General features: G+C 35.2%; 3 protein-coding genes across 3 annotated transcripts in view; 1 reads left to right on the top strand and 2 right to left on the bottom strand.

Annotated features, from left to right (window-relative positions):
* The window catches only part of LOC125044138, a 1,726-nt gene extending 81 nt beyond the window's left edge, over positions 1–1,645 (bottom strand). The window contains exons 1-3 of the mRNA XM_047640590.1: positions 1,505–1,645; positions 493–857; positions 1–382 (exon numbers count right to left, since the gene is read on the bottom strand). The exon at positions 1–382 is cut by the window's left edge and continues 81 nt beyond it. Coding sequence (XP_047496546.1) covers positions 217–382; positions 493–857; positions 1,505–1,645 — 672 coding nt within the window. The 3' untranslated portion in view covers positions 1–216. The remainder of the gene's footprint in view (positions 383–492; positions 858–1,504) is intronic.
* Positions 1,646–3,402: 1,757 nt separating this feature from the next.
* Positions 3,403–4,405, bottom strand: LOC125043982. Its single transcript, XM_047640388.1, has 2 exons — positions 4,037–4,405; positions 3,403–3,924 (listed from the first exon to the last, which is right to left on the bottom strand). Exons 1-2 carry the CDS (start codon positions 4,402–4,404, stop codon positions 3,759–3,761), a joined length of 534 nt encoding a protein of 177 aa, XP_047496344.1. The 5' UTR covers position 4,405; the 3' UTR covers positions 3,403–3,758.
* Positions 4,406–9,255: 4,850 nt separating this feature from the next.
* On the top strand, positions 9,256–10,417 carry LOC125044137. The gene is made up of 2 exons (XM_047640589.1): positions 9,256–9,644; positions 9,756–10,417. The coding sequence occupies exons 1-2, from the start codon at positions 9,256–9,258 to the stop codon at positions 9,919–9,921; spliced, it is 555 nt and encodes a 184-aa protein (XP_047496545.1). The 3' UTR covers positions 9,922–10,417.
* The last annotated feature ends 2,083 nt before the right edge of the window (positions 10,418–12,500 follow it).

The following is a 12,500-nucleotide window of genomic DNA, read 5'->3' as shown; positions in this document are numbered from 1 at the left end:
GGATTGATAGGAAGTGACTCTGATGTCTGAAAGCACACACGCTGCAGCACAACGTTGAGACGTCGTGGCTGCCATTGACACGCTCTCTCATGATGCAGCGCCACACCCGGCACTTGGGTCTTGGCACTGAGGCGAGATGAAATCCACGCAACGCAAACTACCCCGTCCTCTTAGGGTCTATGGCTGCGGTGGTGAGAAGATGGGAGAGGAAGTGACTCAGGCAGTGTTCTGGATTTCCCTGAATGCCTGATAGATGTCCTTCCTGTTGAAGGGACAGCTGCTGAAGGTCTGAGCGCAGGCGGCAGTGCCATTGACGGTACCGACCTTGCCTGCGTCAGCGAAGAAACCTCCGGCGACTCCGCTGATGGCGCTTGAGCTGCGTCTGGTTTGGGGAACAGGAATTCGTAAATAATACAGAAAGAATAGTTCAAGAAAGTTGGCAGCTTTTGAACAATTGCAAAGTCCATTGCAAGACGTGTCGCATGCACTCACCCGAAGAGGTTGCGGATGAGGAGCTCCTCGTGGGCGAGCTTGTCGTCGGCGGTGGCTTCGAGCTCGCAGACGTAGCGGCGACCGCAGTCGAGGAAGTCGGAGTTGGCCGCCATGCTGAAGTAGATCTCGGGGCTGGAGAAGGGAAGGCAGGACGAAGCCTCGCGCTTTCCACGGCTGGCCAGGGCCACGGCTGCCGCTGCGCCCACGGCCAGAGCACCCAGGGCGGCGGCGCCGGCTGCCAGACCTGCGGCGCTGACGGTGACGGTGGTGGCGGCCGCGGTGCCAGTGGCCAGCAGGATGATGCTCTGGGCGAAGTCGATGAGGGCGGCGCCGAGGGCCAGGGCGATGAGGAGACGGCCGTTCATCTGGGGAAAGAATGCGCAACAGAGAGGAAAATAAGTCAAAGCCTAGTGACAAAAAGAGATATGTATGCAGATATATATATGCATGTAAATTAATATCTATATAGATTCTCTCTATCTCTCTCTCTATATATATATATATGTATGTGTGTGTGTGTGTTTGTGTGTGCGTGTATGGGTATATAGCACATACACATATACCCACCCAAACACACACACACATATATATACATATATATATATATATATATATACATATATATATATATATATATATGTGTGTGTGTGTGTGTGTATGTATGCATGTATAAGCATATATATATATATATATATATACACACACATGCATACCCAAATACACACATGTATACATACAAGCATACATATATAAGTATATATGTATATATATACATATATACACACACATGTGTACGTGTGTGTGTGTGTATGTCTGTTTGTTTGGACCTATACACACACACACACACAGACATATATATATATATGTATATACACACACACACACACACATATGCATACATATATACACATACATGTGTATATATACACACACATATGTATACATATTCACACACACACATACATATATGTGCGTGCGTGTGTGTGTGTGTGCAAAACGTCAGAGATCAAACCCAAGCGTACCTTGAGAGGAGCGTGTAGTGCCAAGCGAAGACTGTCGACGCCTGGAAGAATTCTGCCCTATATACTGTGTATCTCCGTCGTGACCTTGTCTCCCAGAAATAATTGCTCGTAGAAGCTGAAGTCCATGTCATAGGCTGTTCTTACTTCCTTACGATACATCACATAAAGTAGGTTTATCTCCCATTACCTTTTTATTTTTAAACTCTCTTTACTCCTGTGCTACTGTTTGTTTACTTTCGTATGAAGTGTGTTGACGTAATATAGTGGTCATGGGTGTTTACATGCTTTTTTTTTTTTTTTTTTTTTTTTTTTTTTTTTAGTGGGATACGTGTATAGATTAGCAGGTAAGAAGGCACGGAGAGATGGATGACAGAAAGATTATCTTGTTTTTATGATGGAGGCTACTGAAGATTATCATAATCATGAAGATGATAATGATGACAACAATAATGATTATGGGGATAATGATAATTATGATAATAAAAATAGTAATCATCACAGAAAAAACGATAGCAATAATGATAACAATAATGGTGATGATAAAGATAAATTTGACAATAAAGCTGATGTCAATAATGATGATAATGATAATAACAATAGTGATAATGATATATCGAAGTCGCTTTGAATTTTGTCTTTTTTTATTAAAAGGAATAATGATCATAACAATAACGACGATAATGATACTAATTACAATGAAAAAGGTGAAAATAATGATAATACAAATATAAATGATAATACTTATAATAATGATAAGGAAAACAAGAGCAGCAACAACAATGATAATGATAAAATAATTATAATAGTAAATAATAATAACAATAACAATAACAAGATTAAGAAATAATATTGATATAAAATCATAAAACATAAATAATAATAATAATTACAACAACAACAATAATAATAATAATAATAATAATAATAACAATAATAATAATAATGATAATAATAATAATAATAATGATGATAATAGTAATATTATCAATAATGATGATGATGATAATAATAATAATGATAATGATAATAATGATAATAATAATAATAATAATAATAATAATGATGATAATAATAATTGTAATATTAATGATAATAATAATGATAATAATAATAATAATAATGATAATAACAATAATAATGATAAGAATAATGATAATGATAATGATAGTTGTCATTATTATTATTATTATAATTATTATTATTATCATAATTTATATAATGGTAATCATAACGTAAAAGTGCCATAAGAAACTACACTGTTAGAGTGCTCACCTGGCACTGCTAACAATCAAGAGACATTTCTAGACATTTCTAATGCCGGTAATATCAATTTTCGGTGTTTCTGAGCAACACTTGACAACTGCTAGCTAATGATATAGCTACTGTTCTCCTGTCCCTTTTGCATTAATCCATCTAGGTTGTTTTATCGGTTTTGTTAATTTGCTAACTTTCGTTCTCTAATTTTCATTGTATTTCCTCGTGTTTTACTTTGTATTAGCCAGAAAACAAAGAAATCATGAAGAGGCTGCTTTCGGAAACGGCATAACCTGGCTTCCATCAGGATGTCGAACGGTCTTTAACATCATTTGAAAAGCGTAATGTTTTTTTTGTTGTTGTTTTTAAGTTGTTTTCCTGATTTGTTTACGCTCCTTTACGGAATAACATATTTGATTATAAACAAACTTGTTATGAATAATTGGATAGAAGCACGAAAATTCTGTATCAAAGCTATCAGCTTCTTAGCTATGGGAATGACACATGGCATATTGGCAGATATGGAATGAGAAAACCAGTTCGTGATTATTGCAACAAATATGGCAAGTGTAATGATAACCATATCATTTTTTAAATTTCCAGGGCAGCAAAGAGGATGGCATTGAAACCGTCATTGAGAAAATCGTCTTTTATTGAACAGTATGTCTAAGAAATGTAACAAAAGGTTCGGCGAAGAAGTTCGCTTTGTCATTAAGTGACTTTTGAAGGACCATGTGAAGTGTACATGAGATGACAATGATAAAGATAGAATGGATTGATAGGAAGTGACTCTGATGTCTGAAAACACACACGCTGCAGCACAACGTTGAGACGTCGTGGCTGCCATTGACACACGCTCTCTCATGATGCAGCGCCACACCCGGCACTTGGGTCTTGGCACTGAGGCGAGATGAAATCCACGCAACGCAAACTACCCCGTCCTCTTAGGGTCTATGGCTGCGGTGGTGAGAAGATGGGAGAGGAAGTGACTCAGGCAGTGTTCTGGATTTCCCTGAATGCCTGATAGATGTCCTTCCTGTCGAAGGGACAGCTGCTGAAGGTCTGAGCGCAGGCGGCAGTGTCATTGACGGTACCGACCTTGCCTGCGTCAGCGAAGAAACCTCCGGCGACTCCGCTGATGGCGCTTGAGCTGCGTCTGGTTTGGAGAACAGGAATTCGTAAATAATTCAGCAAGATTCAAGTCAAGAAAATTGGCAATAGTTTGAACAATTGCAAAGACCATTGCAAGACGTGTCGCATGCACTCACCCGAAGAGGTTGCGGATGAGGAGCTCCTCGTGGGCGAGCTTGTCGTCGGCGGTGGCTTCGAGCTCGCAGACGTAGCGGCGACCGCAGTCGAGGAAGTCGGAGTTGGCCGCCATGCTGAAGTAGATCTCGGGGCTGGAGAAGGGAAGGCAGGACGAAGCCTCGCGCTTTCCACGGCTGGCCAGGGCCACGGCTGCCGCTGCGCCCACGGCCAGAGCACCCAGGGCGGCGGCGCCGGCTGCCAGACCTGCGGCGCTGACGGTGACGGTGGTGGCGGCGGCCGCGGTGCCAGTGGCCAGGAGGATGATGCTCTGGGCGAAGTCGATGAGGGCGGCGCCGAGGGCCAGGGCGATGAGGAGACGGCCGTTCATCTGGGGAAAGAACGCGCAACAGAGAGAAAATTAAGTCAAGGCCTAGTGACAGAAAGAGATATGTTTGCACATATATATATATGCATGTAAATTCATATCTATATTGATTATCTCTCTCTCTCTTTCTCTCTCTCTGTATATATATATATATATAGATATATGATATATATGTGTGTGTGTGTGTGTGCGCGTATGGGTATATAGCACACACACATACACACACATATATATATATGTATACATATATATATATATATATATAAATATATATGTGTGTGTGTATGTATGCATGTATAAACATATATATGTATATATACATGCATACCCAAATACATATAGACATATACATACATATATATGTATATATATATGCATATATATACCTTTATACACACATGTATACATACAAACATACATATATAAGTATATATGTATATATACATACATACATACATATATATATACATATATATATAAACATGTGTACGTGTGTGTGTGTTTGTATGTCTGGTTGTATGGACCTACACACACAAACACACGCACACACACACACACGCACATACACACACACACACACATATACATGGTATAAAAAACCCACACTGTAAAACTGGATTTAATTGAAAAAGAGAGACTACAGTTTCGGAATCCACCTGGATTCCATCTTCAGGTCTGAGGAGGCAAGGAAGAGGAGGGGGTATAAGACAGAGAGAGGAAAGGCAACGCGGAGACACGGGGCAGGTGAGGTCCTCACCTGCCCCGTGTCTCCGCGTTGCCTTTCCTCTCTCTGTCTTATACCCCCTCCTCTTCCTTGCCTCCTCAGACCTGAAGATGGAATCCAGGTGGATTCCGAAACTGTAGTCTCTCTTTTTCAATTAAATCCAGTTTTACAGTGTGGGTTTTTTATACCATAGTATCAACACGGTAGTGTGTTTTCTCCTTTTCACACATATACATGTATACACACACACACACATATGCATACATATATACACATATATGTGTATATATACACACACATATGTATACATATTCACACACACACACATACATATATGTGCGTGCGTGTGTGCGTGAGCAAAACGTCAGAGATCAAACCCAAGCGTACCTTGAGAGGAGCGTGTAGTGCCAAGCGAAGACTGTCGACGCCTGGAAGAATTCTGCCTTATATACTGTGTATCTCCGTCGTGACCTTGTCTCCCAGAAATAATTGCTCGTAGAAGCTGAAGCCCATGTCATAGGCTGTTCTTACTTCCTTACGATACATCACATAAAGTAGGTTTATCTCCCATTACCTTTTTATTTTTAAACTCTCTTAACTTCTGTGCTACTGTTTGTTTACTTTCGCATGAAGTGTGTTGACGTAATATAGTGGTCATGGGTATTTACATGCTTTTTTTTTTTTTTTTTTTTTTTTTTTAGTGGGATACGTGTATAGATTAGCAGGTAAGAAGGCACGGAGAGATGGATGACAGAAAGATTATCTTGTTTTTATGATGGAGGCTACTGAAGATTATCATAATCATGAAGATGATAATGATGACAACAATAATGATTATGGGGATAATGATAATTATGATAATAAAAATAGTAATCATCACAGAAAAAACGATAGCAATAATGATAACAATAATGGTGATGATAAAGATAAATTTGACAATAAAGCTGATGTCAATAATGATGATAATGATAATAACAATAGTGATAATGATATATCGAAGTCGCTTTGAATTTTGTCTTTTTTTATTAAAAGGAATGATGATCATAACAATAACGACGATAATGATGATAATTACAATAATGGTAATTATAACAAGAGCAGCAACAACAATGATAATGATAAAATAACTATAACAGTAAATGATAATAACAATAACAATAATAAGATTAAGAAATGATATTGATATAAAATCATAAAACATAAATAATAATAATAATTACAACAACAACAACAAAACAATAATAATAATAATAATAACAAATAAATATAACAATACAAATAATAATGATAATAGCAATAATGCTATTAATATTGAAACAAAAAATAATGATAATGATGATCATAATAATAATAGTAATAATGATAATAATTACAACAATAATGATAATGGTAATTATGAATATAATAGTAATAATAATAATAGTTATAATAATAGTGATAATGATATGAAAAATAGTAATAATAATGAAAACAATAATGATGATGATGATGATAATAATAATAAAGATAATAATAATAATGATAATAATAATAATGATAATAATAATAATAATAATAATGATAATAATAATAATAATAATAATAATAATAATAATAATAATGATAATAAGGATAATAATAATAATAATAGTAATAATAATAATAATAACAAAAGTAATAATGACGATAAGAATGATACTACTTCTAATAACAATAATGATAATAATGATAATGATACTACTACTAAATTTAATAATAATAATAATAATAATGATAACAAATAATAATAATTGTTGTTATTATCATTATCGTTATTATTATGATAATGATGATAATTATAAAAAGGTAGCAAAATTGCTCATAACAATAATGATAATAATAATGATAATAACAATAGAGATAATGATAACAATAACAATAATAATAATAATAATAATAATAATAATAATAATAATAATAATAATAATAATAATGATAATAACAATAATAATAATGAAAATGATAATAATAATAACAATAATAAGAATACATTAATAATGAAGATAATAGTTATTATCACAATAATTTAATGAAGATGATTGTATCTATAAAAAAAACAATATTGATAATAATAATGTAAATAAAGGTATTAATAAGATTAAGATAGCAATGATAATGATAATAATAATAATAGTAATTGATAGTCAATATAACAATGATAAAAAAGTAATAATAATAATAATAACAACAACAATAAAACAAAATAATAAAAATGATAATAATAATAATGATAATAAACTTATAATAATAATAAGAAGAAGAATAAAAATAATAACAATAATGTCAATAATAAAGATGACAACAATAATAGTGATAATAATAATGATAATAATAATGATAATAATAATAATTATGATAATAATCATAATAATATTAATAATAATAATAATAATAATAATAATAACAATACTACTACTACTAATAATAATAACAACAACAATAATATTAGTGATAATGATGATAATAAGGATAAGAATAATGATAATGATAAAAGTAAAAATGATTATGATAATAATGATAATGATAAAAACAATAATAATAATAATGATAATAATAATAATAATAATAACAATAATAATAATAAAAGTAATAACAATGATCATAATAAGTGATGATAACGATAATAATATATATGATAGTGATAATGACAATTATTACATAGTATTAATGATAATAGTGATAATAACAACAACAATAATAATAATCATGGTAATGATTATAATAAGAAGGATAATGAGAATAATGATTTTAATGACACTGATAATATTGATAATAATAATGATGATAATACTAACACCATTATCATCATTATTCCTGCTATTACTAATATAATAATGATAATATTAACATTAATGATAATAATAATAATAATAATAATAATAATGATAATAATAATGATAATAATAACAATAATGAAAATAAAAATAATAATGAAAATAATAATAATAACGAAAGTAATAATAACAATAATAATAATAATAATAATAATAATAATAATTAATATCATTATTATTATCATTATTATTATTATTATTATTGACATTATTATTGTTATTATTATTATTGTTGTTGTTATTATCATTATTATCAATGACATTATCATTATATTTATAATAGCAAAACATGATAATAATAATTATTACTATTATCTTTATTGTTATTATTATTGTTGTTGTTATAATTATTACTATCATTATTGTCATTATTGTAATTATTATCATTATTGTTATTATTACTCTTCTTCTTCTTCTTATTATTATCATTATTATTATTATTATTATTATTATTATTATCATTACTGTTATCATATTGATAATAGTAAAAGATATATATATATATTATTATTATCTTTATTATCATTATAATTATAACAATAACAACAGCTACCAAGACAATAATTATAACAATAATGACAATAATGAAATGACAATCATAGTAAGGATAATAATAATGATAACAGTACGAACAACAACAATGACAATAATCATCAGAGTGATAATAATAATGGTGATTATTATTACTAATATCATTATCATTAGGACTGTTATTATCATTATCATTACTATCATAATAACAATAATGTCATATGCTGAAAAGAATATGAAGTGATCTTGTTCCTAACACAATTGTGACCTATTTTACCATGATGATCAGACCAAAAAACAGAGATTACAAATGATCTGAAGAGGTTATGAGTTAGGTTATAGCACGAAAGCGAAGAGGTTAAAAGACATCTTAGCAAACGGCATGATGGCGACGTAAATTACACGATACGTAATAAGGAAGCAAGATCTCGTTACAGGGATTCAGGAGCTTATAGCATAGGTATTCTAATTATCTCTCCAGACAAGGTCACGGCGGAGATGTATATAAGGCAGGATCCGTCCAAGTGCTGTCAGTCCTCGCCTGGCACAGCACATATTCGCTCAAGGTTCTCCTACTACTGCCTAAGTTTATTAGTTTTGTTTTATTTTGCGTTTTATTTACGAGCGAGTAATCTGTTTCTCGGTGATTTGGTTGGTCTTCTAAAAGCATGTGACCGTCTGTTCTTAATGATAATGATAATAAATCAATGATAATAAGATCAGTAACAATAATAACCACATTTGCCCATGGCTGAATTTTCCCCCCAGATGAACTGCCGTCTCCTCATCGCCCTGGCCTTCGGCGCCACCCTCGTCAACTTCGCCCAGAGCATCATCCTCCTGGCCACTGGCACCGCGGCCGCCGCCACCACCGTCACCGTCAGCGCCGCAGGTCTGGCAGCCGGCGCCGCCGCCGTGGGTGCTCTGGCCGTGGGCGCAGCGGCAGCCGTGGCCCTGGCCAGCCGTGGAAAGCGCGAGGCTTCGTCCTGCCTTCCCTTCTCCAGCCCCGAGATCTACTTCAGCATGGCGGCCAACTCCGACTTCCTCGACTGCGGTCGCCGCTACGTCTGCGAGCTCGAAGCCACCGCCGACGACAAGCTCGCCCACGAGGAGCTCCTCATCCGTAACCTCTTCGGGTGAGTGCATGCGAGGCGTCTTGCAATGGACTATGCAATTGTTCAAACAACTGCCAATTTTCTTGAACTATTCTTTCTGTGTTATTTACGAATTCCTGTTCCCCAAACCAGACGCAGCTCAAGCGCCATCAGCGGAGTCGCCGGAGGTTTCTTCGCTGACGCAGGCAAGGTCGGTACCGTCAATGGCACTGCCGCCTGCGCTCAGACCTTCAGCAGCTGTCCCTTCGACAGGAAGGACATCTATCAGGCATTCAGGGAAATCCAGAACACTGCCTGAGTCACTTCCTGTCCCATCTTCTCACCACCGCAGCCATAGACCCTAAGAGGACGGGGTAGTTTGCGTTGCGTGGATTTCATCTCGCCTCAGTGCCAAGACCCAAGTGCCGGGTGTGGCGCTGCATCATGAGAGAGCGTGTAACCACATTCATAACGTTTTACTACTCTATGTATAGCTTTAGCACTTATGTTCACTTCTTGCCGTAGCGCCTCTCCTCACAATGTCACTTCAGTCAGCCATCTTTGACCATAAACGTCTCTTTCTCTGTCCCAAAGTTACTTGTATTTTCATTCTCATTTTTTATCATCTTGTACCTTTTCTGTGTGATAGATTCTGAACTTATTGTTCAATAAAAAATAACAGCCATATTCAAGAGAAATTTCTTTGATCACATCTACGACGAAGTATGCACGTTACGTTTTCCGAGGTAACCGTGTGTAGTGTCTTTCAATGCTTTGTTTTCCAAATAACGTCTGATTTTTGGATTACTGTAATCTCGTTTTCTTGATTAAACGCGATAAAAAAAAATTTCCCTTTTCAAAATGAGTCAGTTATGATATAATGCTAGTGATCAAGCCAAGTATTTCAGAATGAGGAAACATACATAAACTTGAACTTTACTGAACAGTCCTCTCTCTCTTTCACCTTTGAATGATTTTTACTTACCTTCACATGTGACCTATTTGTACAATGTGGTTGGACATATTGTGGCACTAAAAGACTGGAGATGCACACACACACACACACACACACACACACACACACACACACACACACACACACACACACACACGCACGCACACACACACATACACACACACACACAATCACAGACGCACACACACACACACACAGACGCACACACACACACATACACACACACACACACACACACACACGCAGACGCACACACACACACACACACACACAGACTTACACACACACACACACACACACACGCATGCAAGCAAGCAGGCACATAAAGGTAAATAGAAAGATATGTATATAAATACGGAAGAGGTAGAAAAATCTTTACTGACACACATCCAAGTAAAAAAAAACTCTCGCCAACTGAAAGAAAACTTATTTACAAATATTTTCTTCACTAATCACAGAGTTGCTATATCATTTCGTGCCTGCAGTCGCCATAAGGCCAAAAAGCCGCCATATTATCGATGCTTACTCATCCTCGGGTTGCCATCTTTTCAAAGATTTAATACTTTTGGAATTTTCTCATCATATGTGGCTTGATTAGCAATTGTGGTGATCATTGATTTAATTGTGACCAGTATTCATTGCTTTGCAAAATAAATATTGATAGTCGTATTTTGTATTGGTATAAAAACAGACCTGGTATTTAAGCAAAATTAGATAAACTGAAGCAACGATAAGGCCTTTTCTGTAATATCTTCGAAACCCCGAATTCTTTGATGCAGCCACGAACATTATTGGAACCACTGAAACGTCTTTTCGCTTTGTATGCCTCTACCTTGATACAAAGTGATATACTTCGGCTACCCAATCAGAGGGTGATATTTTTCAGATCTGCTTCACGTGGTCTCAGATAGGGATTTATAGTTTAATTTATTACGAATTGTAGCAGGCTTTCTCTGCAGCGCCAAATACATGCAATTATTGCAAATCTTGTGGGTGGAGTGTCGTGGCTGTTAGGCGTACGATAACCAATTAGGTCAAAGTGTTGTACTGCTTGACCAAAACTGAATGGGCAGGCTGGCATCACGTATTTTGGCAGCAAAAGATTTTAATTACTTACAGGAAATTGCAGATAAAGCCCCTTTTCCGTATAAAAAGTTCTTTCAAGCAGTGCATCAAATACAAATTCACTCTATATAGATAACCTTATAAGTCAATAATGACGGTCGATGAAGAATTTCCAACGTGTCAGAGTCATATGATGTGGTGTGAATATTTTTAAAATCATGCTGTACCTCTATGATATGACCTCAGAGGCTCGAAACTATCAGAGGTAGGGCTGTGTATCTTGATCTATTGATATATTAAGGCAATAAGAATAATCCAGTTGCTTATGATTCGCACTGTATTGTATGTTGGATCAAGGAAAGTACCAATGCGTTGGATTTCTTTCGGCAACGCGCTGTGCTATTTTACGTCATCAGTTAAACTCCGCTATTCTGAAAACAAAACCTAAAATTCGTTACTAAGGGCCCCACCTCGTGTCTATGGTGCTTATTTTGTCACCGGAGGGGCCTAGCCGTGCTCATATTTTACAACGGAAATGCATTAGGCATATTTCTAAGTCATTCTACATCTACAGATCAATGACACAAACCATGAACGTGTAGATTTTTTTCGTGTTTGATTGAAGTCATTGGAAATATCTGGAAACTTTCTTAAACCTACGGTGTCTTAATTTCTTAATTTTGTATATTGTCAATAGGGCATGTGTATATAAAGTTCTAGCATGTAATATTGCTTTGATAGCAGTGAACATTATAGATTTTAAGAGAAATATTAAAGTTATTTAAATTATCTAAACATGCTCATTCAAAGCCAATCAAAAACAAAAATCAAATGTTACTGTAATTGGACAATCCGTT

The sequence above is a fragment of the Penaeus chinensis genome, chromosome 35 (assembly GCF_019202785.1).
Source record: "Penaeus chinensis breed Huanghai No. 1 chromosome 35, ASM1920278v2, whole genome shotgun sequence".
Lineage (NCBI taxonomy): Eukaryota > Metazoa > Arthropoda > Malacostraca > Decapoda > Penaeidae > Penaeus > Penaeus chinensis.
Note: the sequence above shows the minus strand (reverse complement) of the source record. Positions and strands in the feature narration are given on the sequence as shown.

What these genes read in the sequence shown, in the direction of transcription:
- LOC125043982 (XM_047640388.1), bottom strand. Translation starts at nt 4,404, where the DNA reads ATGAACGGCCGTCTCCTCATCGCCCTGGCCCTCGGCGCCGCCCTCATC. An exon ending in CTCATCCGCAACCTCTTCGG is followed by an intron (nt 3,925 to 4,036) that starts GTGAGTGCATGC and finishes TCTCCAAACCAG; the next exon opens with ACGCAGCTCAAGCGCCATCA.
- LOC125044137 (XM_047640589.1), top strand. Translation starts at nt 9,256, where the DNA reads ATGGCTGAATTTTCCCCCCAGATGAACTGCCGTCTCCTCATCGCCCTG. An exon ending in CTCATCCGTAACCTCTTCGG is followed by an intron (nt 9,645 to 9,755) that starts GTGAGTGCATGC and finishes TCCCCAAACCAG; the next exon opens with ACGCAGCTCAAGCGCCATCA.